The sequence below is a fragment of the Anguilla rostrata genome, chromosome 9, assembly GCF_018555375.3.
Source record: "Anguilla rostrata isolate EN2019 chromosome 9, ASM1855537v3, whole genome shotgun sequence".
Taxonomy (NCBI): Eukaryota; Metazoa; Chordata; class Actinopteri; order Anguilliformes; family Anguillidae; genus Anguilla; species Anguilla rostrata.
The window spans coordinates 40,911,736-40,924,862 of record NC_057941.1 but is presented as its reverse complement, the minus strand read 5'-3'; the positions used below and the strand labels follow the sequence as shown (position 1 = coordinate 40,924,862).

Below are 13,127 nucleotides of genomic sequence, written 5' to 3'. Positions count from 1 at the left end.
TTATATTTTAATGACCAAAACAGCACTGATCTTATCGATATAAGATAAGTGTATTTATCAGTATTTATTTTGAGTGTAAAGAGAAAACTGCACAGACCTGCTTATCTAGCCTAAAGTAAGAGGTTTGACAAGCCTTAAATACAAGTTAAAATACAAATATTTTGTGAATGTGGACAGGAAGAATTGTTCTGTGGTATCTGAACCATTGCAGTGCATGCCGTTGACTTTTTTCAATACGTTCTAGAAACACAACACAAACTTATTGTTTTTAACTGGTACATCAAGGTCAAATATTTCACCCATTTATAAAGCATTGTATGAATAAGATATGCTGTAATGTGTGTAAACAAAGTTTATACCTTTCTAAACATACATTAATATTACTTTTGTCAATTACTCTTGATGCCAGAGTCAGAGGACATGTCAGAGGAACACAACCAGAAATGTTCAGTAACACTGTGCACAGTACAGTATAGCAACTGCAAAGATTCAGCAGACGTGACCGTATCGACGGGGTCACAACCACAAATGTCTAATGGCATTAGCCACCGAGTCACTGTCACAATGTCTCACTCACAATGAACTAAACTGCTCTATAATTCTTGGATAAATCCACATAATAAATGTGGAAATATTACGACAGTTTGCTCTAAAGTCCAGTTGCGTGACGGTAGGATTTGCTCAATGAGGACATTGTAACGGTATTGATTGCAATCTGTGACGTAAGAAATGTTTATACATTCATTTCTCTCACTGATCACTCTATCTGTCACTAAGCAATACAATTACGTCAGCATTTAGTCAATCCTAGCATCACCAAACTGGCCTTCAGAGCCAGTTCCAACCTTTGCTTCCCTTTTCTCTCACTTGACAGTGACATAAATGATAACATTTTGACAGACTGCAGTATTATGTCCCTATTTATTATGTAGATTTATTAATGATGCACAGACTATAAAATAGTTATACATGTGTTGCTGTCTGTGCGCAATACTACAAATTGTTAAAAGCCTCGAGAGATTATAAATGTGAATTTGGTATGAATAAAAAATGTGTTTTTGCTGGTTTAAGCGGCAGCTCTCAGCTCTGTAATTTATTACTTTCATCTCAGATTTTTTATTACTTCTCAGTTTTCGGTTTCGAAGTGCATACCATTGTTTTGACTGTTACTTGATGCAGTGATTGCCATCATTTTTGACTGGTTGACAACGAGAAGGCCTAAAATGGAAATAAGCAACCACAACAAAAGAATAAAATAAAAGTATTCACACAGCGATGTCTGCAGCTTGTCTTGGTTTGATATGAGGAATCTGTCAGCAGACCTGTCAGCCATGAAAGGAAATGCAGGTTTGTATTGATCTCCTGAAATTTACATAAAAATCAGCAATATGACAGAGCCAATGTCTGATATGAAATTTAAATGACAAAACAGAATCACAAAGCAACTCCACCACAAAACTGAACACAGTCTCCACAATGCTAAACCAATAATCCCTACACTGAGGGGAGCCTGTTTAAATTAGGTAGGCACCTCCAACGAGAACCTGTTTAAATGAAACAAAACTGACTGAACAATTAAAAAAAATGCCTGTTGTCTTAATGTCTTACACATATATCAGCTGTAGACATGACATGACAATCTAGGCATCAACATTATTACCTCCTATATCAGGATGTGAGACATGTGAATGGACAAAATGATACAGCACATTGCACTGCAATTATACTTTCAGTTTGACTGTCGACCCTCTGGGAAGCATAGTCTAGTGTTCGCACTGGTATGAATGTGTCTGTCATTAATTATGAAATAATTCTCACATTAGTGCTGAGACTTCAACCCTGGTTTTGTAGAGATGTCAGGTGTGCTGGTGTTTCTGTTTTATTTTTTCTTAAATGCATACAAAATAAAATGGTGAAAATTTCAATTTTGTAGTGAATCTTAAGGTAAAAACAAACATCAGCTGACCCAGGACTAGGGTGTGTAGACCCCAGTATTGCTGAATCCAAGCTGTCTTTCGCATCTCCCTTTCAGGGTCATTTCCTCCCACTCCTGGAGTTCAGAGGCAGGAAACCAGGATCCGCTAAGACCAGAAGTCTATGGTGAAATTAGAGGCATTCCAAGGGTGGCTGGTTTTCCAGTCAACCAGTCCTGTTACCCAGACCTCAGGACAAACTGGACCACCACCTTACTTTACCCCTCCAGGCACATGTCCTCCTATATTACAGTCTACCTCCACCCCACAAAATAAATAATAAAATATATAAATAATCGAGAAGCAAAGCCCTTCAGCTCCCTTCGAAGCTCTAATGCCTTCACTGGAACTTTTAAGCAAGCTAAATAAATCACGAGCAGCGTGCTGACAGTGTGTGTATGAATGAGAGAGAGAGAGAGAGAGAGAGAGAGAGAGAGAGAAAGAGAGAGAGAGAGCTTACGTGTGTGTATGTGTGCTGTGTGTGACAGAATATGTTGGTATGTGAAGGGGACAGGGTTCTTATAAGAACACTAGTGCTTGAAATCACATATGTACTCACACACAACAATGTGAACTTATTCTGTAGACAGCACAAATTTGGGTCCTGAAGAATCTTAAAATCAGTAAGCAATTCAGATCCAAGAAAACTGGTAATTTAACTGTTTTAATTGATCAATTAAGTGCTGAGCAACAATGGAAACCAGCACTCCCCGTGGCTCTACAGGACAAGGGCTGCAGACCCTTGATCTATAAACTGAAGCTTGTTTGTTTATGTATTTGAGTCACGGCTAATTATGTGGGGAACTAATTAGGTATTCTTCATTGTTGTTACAGTGGACACTGTGAAGTAGGTCCTTGCCATAGGTAATCTAACCTATACATAGCAGTGTAGAAAGCGGATGGAAAAGGCCTTTTCCTCAGTGAGTTCATATTTAGTTTTTAACTGTATTCTATATATGCACAGACATCGTGTGCAGGTCTGTTTGTGTTTACCCATAGCATGTGTTTGCTTCAAACAGCAGTCTAACACATGGCTAACAGATTCACGTTTGTAATGTACAGAATATTGATACATACTGTACATTGGGAAATGATCCTTTTGCAAAATTGTAAAGACATAAACAGCACTCTAATATTAATTTAATTCTCACAATATGAAAAAACAGTACTGTCTCTATGTTGGATTAAAGTACATTGCCGCAAACAAACACGGCTTTCATTTCACCTGTTCCTAAAGAGCCCTTGATTAATCCATGCAAGTGGGCCATGAATGAACCAGTGCAAACCAATTTCTTCCCTTTACAAGACAATGCGCGAGGGATCCACGGAGCAAACAAATCCACCGGGTTGACCCCAACCCCCATTAAAGCGCGGATCCACATTTACATTGCGGGTGGCCCCTGTAGAGCTGGGCTAATTATTCAGTATCAAAGCGGAGCGGGGCGAAGATTCAGGCTACCTCCAGCTTTGATTCAGACAACTTCAAAGAGGAGTGCGGGAACACCGGAACACTTTTCCATGCATATTCCCTCTCGCGCCCCAATGCCGTACTGCCCTGTGAGACACAAAGGCGATTCATCCCTAAAAGCATATTATGCAGGATTTTTGCCTTGCTGTGGTCATGTGTTTACAATCAAAGAAGTCTCCTCCTCCATCTTCAACATCGCCCACTCACCCAGAGTGCCCGGCTTCTGCCATCTAGCAACCTAACGTAGCTAGCTGGATAGCTAGAAGTAACATTACTAAAACGTCCAACAGAAAACTGGCCAACATGCTTTTTTCATCCTCTTTCTGAATTTCAACAGTCACCATCGAGGAAAAGTAATTCCAAGGTTGACTGTCGGCTTATTGTTTCGCTTCGCTATACTTTTGTTTCTTCACTTTTGTCATTGCAGTAGCTAGCTGGCTACAAATGCTCAGCTGAAACCTGATCCCACCCAACAGGCTCTGTAGCCACACCCTCCTCTCCTCACACAGAAAAGAGCATCATGCCCAGAAATTTCCTGAACACATTTTAGAAGAAGAAATACAGGCAGAGGAGCAGGGATTTGGCAAATGTGCACATTGCCAGCCAGCCAATTCACTGCCAGCCATGAACACACAAGAAAAATGAACCAGCACAGTCTGAGAATATTTTCAGAATTTGACCTGGTTTCCTTGAAGATGTCTGAATGAACAGGGAATTTTCTGAAAAGTACATTGCAATGGAAATGACATCAATCGTCAACCTATGGACGAGTTGTTTGTGGAAAAAAAAGATCAGTGACTGGTTACCTAACTTACCTTACATTATAATCATTTGGCAGAGGCCCTTATCCAGAGTGACTTGAAAAAGTAGAGATAATCAGTGCTAGTCTCATTAATACAAAATGCAATATTAGCAAAGTAGACAAGTAAATACCACTATATAAATCACCTACAGGTGAGCTGCAGTGTTCTGGATAAGCAGCAGAGGTCCAGCAAGGAAGGAGTTGTAGCACATGAGAAAATGACCAGCACCTGGACTAAGAGCTGGATTGTGTAGGTGGTGAAGAAACTGCTGATTCTCCAGATGCTGATGTTAGTTCAGCTAGCAATCATCATAGAACATACTGAAAAAAATTCACGTAGTCTTTAAAATTTAAAAGCGAGAGTTTAATTAAATGTACCTAACTGCATTTGTGCCTGTTTCATGGCCTGCTTAAAAGCTTGAAGCAGCCAACCAAACACTTTCACTGAGTTTCCTTTTTCTGATGTGTGGTCCTAGGTGACTCTTAGTATGAATGTAAACAGGTTGTTGTGCCCATACCACACAGTACAGACTGTCTGAAGGGTGTCATTGAAGGAGACAGGCCCCATAATTAAAATGGCCTTTAGCTCATTCCTCTGTACTTGCTCATATTTCTGGCTGTATACTTCCATCAGAAACGCATGCTTGCACATACACACGCATGCATGCACAAGAACACACACAGACACAAAATCATTTTGAGCACAGGTTTGAAACTCTTTGTTGAACAAACCAGTACCAGAGGATGAGAGCTCTGTTAAGAACATATTTAAAATATGAAACATTTGGACACACACACACGCACACACGCACCCACGCGCGCACACACACACACACACACACACTACACACTATATCCATAACAAGTCCATATCTGTAATTGCTGCCAATGAACAAATAAGAGACTCATCCCTGTACACAATGCATTGCATTATCAGGAGGACACTGTCTACCAATTGCATTTCCAGAAGTTTGTTTGGCCTCATGTAAACAGAGTCAGGAAGTGTATTCCATGGATCCTAACATTTACTGGGGAGGCCTCATATTAACCTTTATGCTCTAGAGAGTCTTCCACTAGTCAGCCTCTGAGGCCCGTTCAATACAAGCAACATTTATAATTTATGTAATATTAAAGAATAACTAAAAAATAATAATAAAGTCTGACCTGGGCTGTCGCCAGACAGAGAGTGGGAGATAATTTAATAGTGCAATCACAATGTGAGTCTGCAATAAATGAAACTGAAAAAGAACATTCCAAACATTGATGAACCTTGGAACTGCCATGAATTCACTAAATTTCAGTTGCTTAGCCTCTGGACAGAAAGGAAGAGTGAGAGAGAAAGAGAAATTTGAGGATCAAGAGAAAGACAGACCATTTAGGCCAGCTGAATGAATCTACCCTGTTTGAACACCATACTCCCGGCTGACCCTCTCTAGTGTCTGAGCTAAGTTGCACATTGATACTGAGAGTACATTAAGGCCCTGCTATCGCTATTGTGCAGGTTTTTAGTGTTTATGAAAACACTGTGTAACTGGCAAGGGCAATTAATGGTTCAGAAGACAGCACAGAGTTGAAAAATAGAGTTTCTCTGTAACCATTTCCACCAATCAAACAGAAATAATCCCTGAATGTTTTTCTGAGAACATCTGGCAATCCTCAGTCAAGAAAAACTATGTTGTGGCAGTGGTCTGGAAGCTCCGGGATGGGGGAGGGGATGAATCTAAAGTAGCGCAGTCAACTGAGACCCTGGTATACGATATGACCATATAGCTTCGGGGTAAGAAGCCATTTTAATTAATTCAACCAATGGAGGGAGAGAGAGAGAGAGAAAGAGAGAGTGGGGGTGGGGGGGGGGGGGGGGTGGAGAGCGAGAGGTGAGGGAGAGAGAGATTGACAGTCAACCGTAAACCACCCACCTCCTCACCTGCTCCTAAGTCTGCCCCTGTCTGCTGAGGCTCATAGACAGAGTGTTCTGCCAGGATAGCATTTGGCAGGATGAACTGCGCATTAGTGTTTGCTTTCTCCCAGCCCACATATTAAAACCACAGCAGCACATCCACTTTGTAAACAGAATCGCATCCACCTATTCATATGCCACTTGTATCTGAATATGCTCTAATCTACGGTAAATATGTTTTTGTGTTTGTTTCTAAAAATCAACAACAAACCACTTGTTTCACCTTCCTATCTACCGCACCAGTTTACCCAACAAACCGCTGATTTAATAGAAGCGCCAGCCCATGCACGCCTCTTCTCAGCACACAAACACCACTCTTCAGCAGAGTCAAGATCCAGGACAACATGGTGGACAATGTTAGCACTTTCAGCAAGTGGCCATTACATTTTCCATAGCCAAAATATCAGAAAAAAATACATTCTATTTCTGCCAAAGCAACAGCAGATTGAGTGACAAGCCTTGTGAGATTAACTCACATTTTGGATGCATAACCTTATGAATCCAAACTCAGAAAAGCCATTTAGCATAAAACCTCACGCAACTTCATCTTTTATGGCACATACCCTTTCTTTTTGGAAATGGACTGCCAGGAGGTTTGGATATCTCATGTTGCATGCCTGAATTGGCAATATCTAATTCACTATAGGCCCAGGCACACTCTTTATGCTAGAATAAGCTATGAAAAGGGTAGAACCCTGATTTTAATCCTCTTTTCTTAAGTTACTGATATAACTGTATACTCAGCTGTATACCATGCTCAGTGACTTAGCTTTCCCAATAATATACACAGTTTAAAAAAAAAAAAAAAATGTTTTAAGCCATGACATGAACAGTACCTGGTATATTACTTCCATAAGTGTGCTTGTCAGCTTCAGGAGACTGAGCTGAGCTTTGTGAGTGGAGTGGCAGAGTAGCATAATGGATAAGGAACTGGGCTTGTAACATAAAGTTTGCATATGGGAAAATTCTGTTGTACACTTGAGCATGGTACTTTCAGTAACCTGAATTGCTTCAGTATATAGCAGTATATAATCCATTCATAATCATTCAGTATATAGCAGTATAAATGGATCATATGTAAAAAGCCCGTCGCTGTGACGCTTGGCAATGCAGCTTGGCAATGCAGCTTGTGCTTGCATTGCGTTAAGAATTTCAGGTGACAGGTTTTAGAACGCAACGATGGTGAAAACAACTTTGCATCACTCTAAGTGTCCGTGTTTGCATATTTGCTTAGGGTATGTTCTGGGCCTAATGCTGCATGGCAGCTTGGGTACATGTTCCCAGCTCTCTGGCACTCCATTCTGAAGTGAAAGGGAATGATGTGATACTCACCTACCCATGGCACTGTCTCTGAATAAGGAATGGACTGCCAGACAGCCTTGTTGCTCGACCTCTCCAGGGGAATCCAACATAAAAAAGAGGCTTCTTCCCCTTCTCATAGCTTGTGCTAGTGTAAGAGATGGGTCTGGGCCAATAACAAATTTGACAGACATTTGTCTAGCTGTGCAGTCATATGATATGGGATATCCCAACCCTCTGGCAGCCCAGTCCTCATTCAGGTAACCCTGGTGTACATGACTCTACACTGTACATAAGGACACAACACATTGTTTGGTGCAACCCCTATAACATTGCAGTGGGTCACATGCTACCCACTGCAATTTATTGCAGCCAGTTTGAGGTTCTTCATCAGCTCCTGATTAATTTCCACTGTGACAACAGACAATACATTATAAACAGGATTCCTTTCTACTGTATGTTATTTTAAAAGACCAAACTCTTATGTTGCATTAAAATTTAGCCAATTCCCTATAGAATCTGGCTATTAAAAATGTAGTGTTCTAGATTTTGCAGTCTAATACTTTTCAAGCGTTGTTTCTCTGTGTACCAAAGGGAATAATCCTACTGTCTAAACTGAAACCAGATGATCTGGAACTAGCTCTCAGATTTCAACGTCCTGTTCTGGTAACATATCAGGTGCATGATGTGTGCCTACAATGAAGACTTCCAGTTTACTCCATGTTGCAACAGAGCTACGTCATGTTGGTCACGTTGACAGCATAGTATCCAGAGTTGAAAACATTTTGACTGAAATTAAATTCAGGTTCATTACTTAATGTGAAGCTAACTACAAACCTACCGCATTTAGGAGGTAATTGCAACGAACATTCTATTATAATTTTATATTGATACAGTAAGGGTTTTTGTAACTTCGTTTGTAAAAACAAACAAACAAACAAAAAACAACTTCTTATATATTATTTATTTATTTATTTTTAAACAGCAAACAGAAGGCAGTGTGGGCGGGGCTGTGTGTAAAAAATCACAAAAAAGCCCAAGAAAAAAGGGGACGTGCCCAGTGTCCCGTCTAATATGTTGTGCCTTTTCAATCCCGCAAACGATAGCCAAAGGTGCAGCACGTGTATGCGAAGAGTATGCGAACGTGCGTGTAGCGAAACAATTGTCGCATAAGCAACCTTTTCAGAAGGCAACTGGAAAGCTCGCTGCAGCCCTTGCTGTTCTGCGGGGGCTTTATTACAGGAAATGTCATTTTACCATGTACTTTACTCTCATTGCGAGCCATGTGAAACCACAGAACCCGTGGAAAGTGCAGTAGCCTATTCCACCTACGAATGTTGCCTGAACATATGTCAGTTAAGAGAAAAGCGGCAGTTGAAGAAACAAAATTCAACAGCCAGGTTATTAGCAGGTCATATTTTACCACCACGGCGTTATTAATATTACGATATGATAAAAATAGCACCAAATGACTAAATGCAGGCTACAGGTCTTTTCATCTTGGGCAAACTGCAGCCTGGATAGCCTGGTCAACTGAAGTTTTCGGAACCATATCCAGGTTAGCCTACTGCAATTGCTAATAACTCTATATCACCTTGCTCGCTTGCTTGCACTTATAGGCCTACTTGAAAAAAATACATATGACAAGAAACCAGAAGTGTGTGAAAATTATTCCTTGTACAAAGTGGGTGTATTATGTATAGGGAAATGTGTGAAACTACCAATAGCAACAAACGTAGGCTACCTCGATTTTAAAATTATTTAAATTCAATAGTAGCTAAATGGTAACTGGACAATTCCTTAGTTTCAGACTCTCAGCCCAATTTTCTGCAAATGTAAACGTTTATGTAAAACACTTAGTGGAACAGTAGGCTATTGGAAACACATGGCCTACAGGTATACCTTTGATGAGAGTTATTCACAGAATGTAATATCGGTATAATGGCTGGGTTTAGTAGATAACATGGAAGTAGGCTACATGCACTCATTTGAGACAGAAACTGGGTCCACAAGACACGATTAAATAGAAAACAAAAGTTTGTCACCCTGCGACAGTTGTGGAATCAAAATGGGTTATACGTCATTCTTGGTTTGACGCCTGAAAATGTCCGCAAAGTAATTTCATATTGCCTATTCCGCAAGTCCATAAGTCTGTTTTTGCAACTCCTTCTCGTACAAATGACTCATCCATCCGGTGGGACAGAGTGCAAATTACAATTTAGCTACGAGAAACTGATTCAGCATTATGGAAACATCAAACAGTCCCTGGGGACAACCCCAAGAAAGATGTAAAGTCCCTCTGACACCCGCACAGTCGGCGAAATAAACCACAACCTATGTCTCGTCCATCAAACGTTTTAAGATGGGTGCGAGTGACAGATCTGAAGTTTTCAATTTTTGTCAGAAGAAAAAACGCGGTGACCAGGCCAACAAGACGTCGTATTCACGTAGCAACTGCAATACACACCCACATGGAAGGACATAACGAGAGGCTGATGTAGCAAACGGTGAAAAACTTTTTGGAAACTTACTGCTATTCGCGTAGAATTCTTCGGCTCACATCCCACTGCATGTAGGGACTTCTGCTCACCGTTCACCTTGCTGTTATATTCTGATGGTTGGCGAGGGGTGGCTTTATTTGCCTTGGGTTTCCTGTGCCCCGGGCCCTGGTTTACAATATTAAGAAGATGAAGCGTATTCTCGTGTTCACGGTCCGAAGTCTCCGCTTGGCCACGCTGGTAGCGACTCTCGCAGCTTGAGTGATGCCTTCTACACGATTCAATTCTAGCTCGTAAACGTTCCACTATCGCGTTGTGCAGTGGGGGCACGACGGAGCCCCTGGTCCCACAAACCGGCTCGGCGACGGTGCCAGGCACAGATCCGACCATGCCAACACCTAACATGGGTACAAATCCCCCTGCCGCAGGCTGAGGAAGAGCCGCATCCCCCATCCTCGTAAAAACTGCTGTGATGATCAGATTCTGTTTCAAAGTTTTAAAGCAACGTCGAGGAAAGTTATTTGTAAGTGGACAGCAAACTAATCGAACAGAATTCTGGTAATGTAGGCTTTATGAGTGAGTGACATTGCAGGTCAAGAAGCTGTACAGTTTGCACTTTGACATCCATCATATGTAAGCTGTTACTACGACTATCCAGCTAAATGTAGACAGGAAAAGCAACCACTCACGAAGAGCGTAATCAATATAATCGACTTCCCAATGATATAGCCTAATCTCTCATGTACTATACGTCCAAAACAAGAGCAATATCGTGGAATATCTTCTATTTCTAATACGCATTATCTCAGACGACATTCTTGTTTAGGCAGATTTTACACACAGAGATATGTCATAGGCTACACGCACATTTTCTTTCGACAGTGCGCGTGCAGGGCAATCCCTCATGGACACTTCAAAGATGTATTCATTAAAACGTGTAAAACCATCTCCGCTATTCTGAATCATTTTCTATGTTTCTCGGCGAAAACTTGATAAATAATAATAAAAAAAGTGAATAAATCATTTAAAAAATATATCTACATATCCGTTCACAGTGACCGAACCAACAAACTTCCAGCGGTTTTCAGTGTAGGATACTCTGCATTCCCTTTCAATCGCAGCTTTTCGAGAAAGTAGAGGTATTCCTTCTTGCAAACAGTAGCTTTTAAGATAGGAGGTGTTCTTCAGCGAACTCGGATACCGGCACGTCTCTTGCCTTTCCTATAGTCAGCTGTTCGGCGGTACGCTTGCACCTCAATTGCTCGGAGATCGTAGAACATTACAGGCTCCCATTGTGTGAAATTTTCACATGAAACATGAAACACGGAAAGAAACGTTCATTTGCAGGCTCTAGTGGAATCCGTAGGACACTACACCGCGATACCCTGTAGCATACACTGTGGGAATAAGAAAGGAGGGTGGAAGCTAATTGTACATAACTGCGCGCTTGTGAAACTGACGTTCTATTGTAGGCTATACAACTAACACACGATATAAAAACCACCAGCGAGAACAGCGCACACATTACACGCAGGCAAATCATAATTTTGCACCTTCTGTTGGACGCAGTACAGTTCTAACCAGAGAATCAGCCAGTTGAGCCAAGGGATTGAAAACGGATGCATGTCAATTGGCAGAAAATATCAGTAGGCATGTGATTTATATCAAAATTAAGTCAACTTTTAAAATGTTGCAAAGATGTCAAACGTTTAGAATACGTGGACTGCAAATGCGTTAAGGTTGCCGCATGTCTCCGGACATACTGATTGTCAGACCCCAAAGCCTCTGGGGGCTAGGATCTTGCGTTACTGCTGAACACTTTCTCCTGCTATTAGTTACAAGAGTGCAGAAAGTCTTGTTGTGTGAGATTATCACACGGCCAAGTCATCTGCCTTTGGCGCAGACTCAGGGCCTGATATCCGTATTAATCATAAACATACAAACAAACGAATGAACGAATGATCACCTCCCTACAACATCTTTGAGATGCATACATGCATTAGAGTGGTTTCCAGTGAGTTTTCCATGCAGATTACGCACCTCCACTTGATGGGTTCTAAATATCAAGTGGCCAAGAAGTGCTGGCTTCCAAAGGGCTAGCCTGAGATTGCGTAATAATTTCTATTGTGCATATCAGAAGCTGTGCCAGACAGGAGTGAATGCACATCACAAGGGAATAATGTGAAATTTAATCAGGAGGAAGGACACGATGCAGTAACATTTTTATTTCAGATGTCTTTCTCTTCAAAAAATTTAACAGCTGTAAAATTACACTTTTTTTTTGCTTTCCTTGAACACTATGCAAATCTGACAATGCAAAAGAACTGAGATACAATTCTATTATCAGTTGCATAGATAGTTTTATAGAGTTATTTCCCCTGGTAGTGTAATTTACAACCTTGGACACATTTGTTTTAAATAATACATAGTAATCTCACTGTTTGATAGAACAGTTAATCCATTTCATTTAATCTACGGAAATATTAAAAACAGTAAAGTATTTTTAATTTCTGTCCTCAAATACATTTTTATGACTTATGGAAAGCCATTAAAATATTTTCTAAAAAGTGCATCTTATCACATAATAATATTACGTGTGTTGGTTAAAATGTATTCAAGTACATGGCAAGGTTGCCAAAAACAATTCATGTCAGGTTTCTGTACATGTCTAACAAACACAGACACAGACACACACACATGCACACACACACCACAAACACACACAACCAGATACACACATACATGTGCTTGTGCACAACGCACCCTTAAAACAACTTCCTTCTAAGGTAGTTTAGAGAATCCCTCTTTATGGCTGCAAGAACGCAACCAATGTAGATCTGTCAGCTTCCAGCACCCTCAAGTTCACCTGTACACAGGTGTGAGTCTAAATGTCCAGGTCTTGAAGATCTCCCCAGCTGGGTCCCACTCTGATCTTTGCTCGAAGCTTCACATACAGCTTCATCACAGATTCCATTTCTTTCTTTACAATCTGAGCCACCTGAAATAAAAGAACAAAAAACAATACACTTCTGAATCCAGAGAGCCCTGCATCAAAACCTCACTATCAAAGTGCTCCAACTGCCCCACCAAAAAAAATAAAAATAAAAAATAAAATAAAAAGATGTGCGCA

At 40.7% G+C, this 13,127-nt stretch overlaps 2 protein-coding genes across 3 annotated transcripts in view; both read right to left on the bottom strand.

Annotated features, from left to right (window-relative positions):
• Positions 1-11,414, bottom strand: part of LOC135263765 (mastermind-like protein 2) — a 92,843-nt gene extending 81,429 nt beyond the window's left edge. The window contains exon 1 of the mRNA XM_064352132.1: positions 10,031-11,414. Coding sequence (XP_064208202.1) covers positions 10,031-10,450 — 420 coding nt within the window. The 5' untranslated portion in view covers positions 10,451-11,414. The remainder of the gene's footprint in view (positions 1-10,030) is intronic.
• A 788-nt stretch (positions 11,415-12,202) lies between these two features.
• The window catches only part of polq (polymerase (DNA directed), theta), a 41,022-nt gene continuing 40,097 nt past the window's right edge, over positions 12,203-13,127 (bottom strand). For both annotated transcript variants that reach the window (XM_064352126.1, XM_064352127.1), the window contains exon 32: positions 12,203-12,995. In XM_064352126.1, coding sequence (XP_064208196.1) covers positions 12,882-12,995 — 114 coding nt within the window. In that variant the 3' untranslated portion in view covers positions 12,203-12,881. The remainder of the gene's footprint in view (positions 12,996-13,127) is intronic.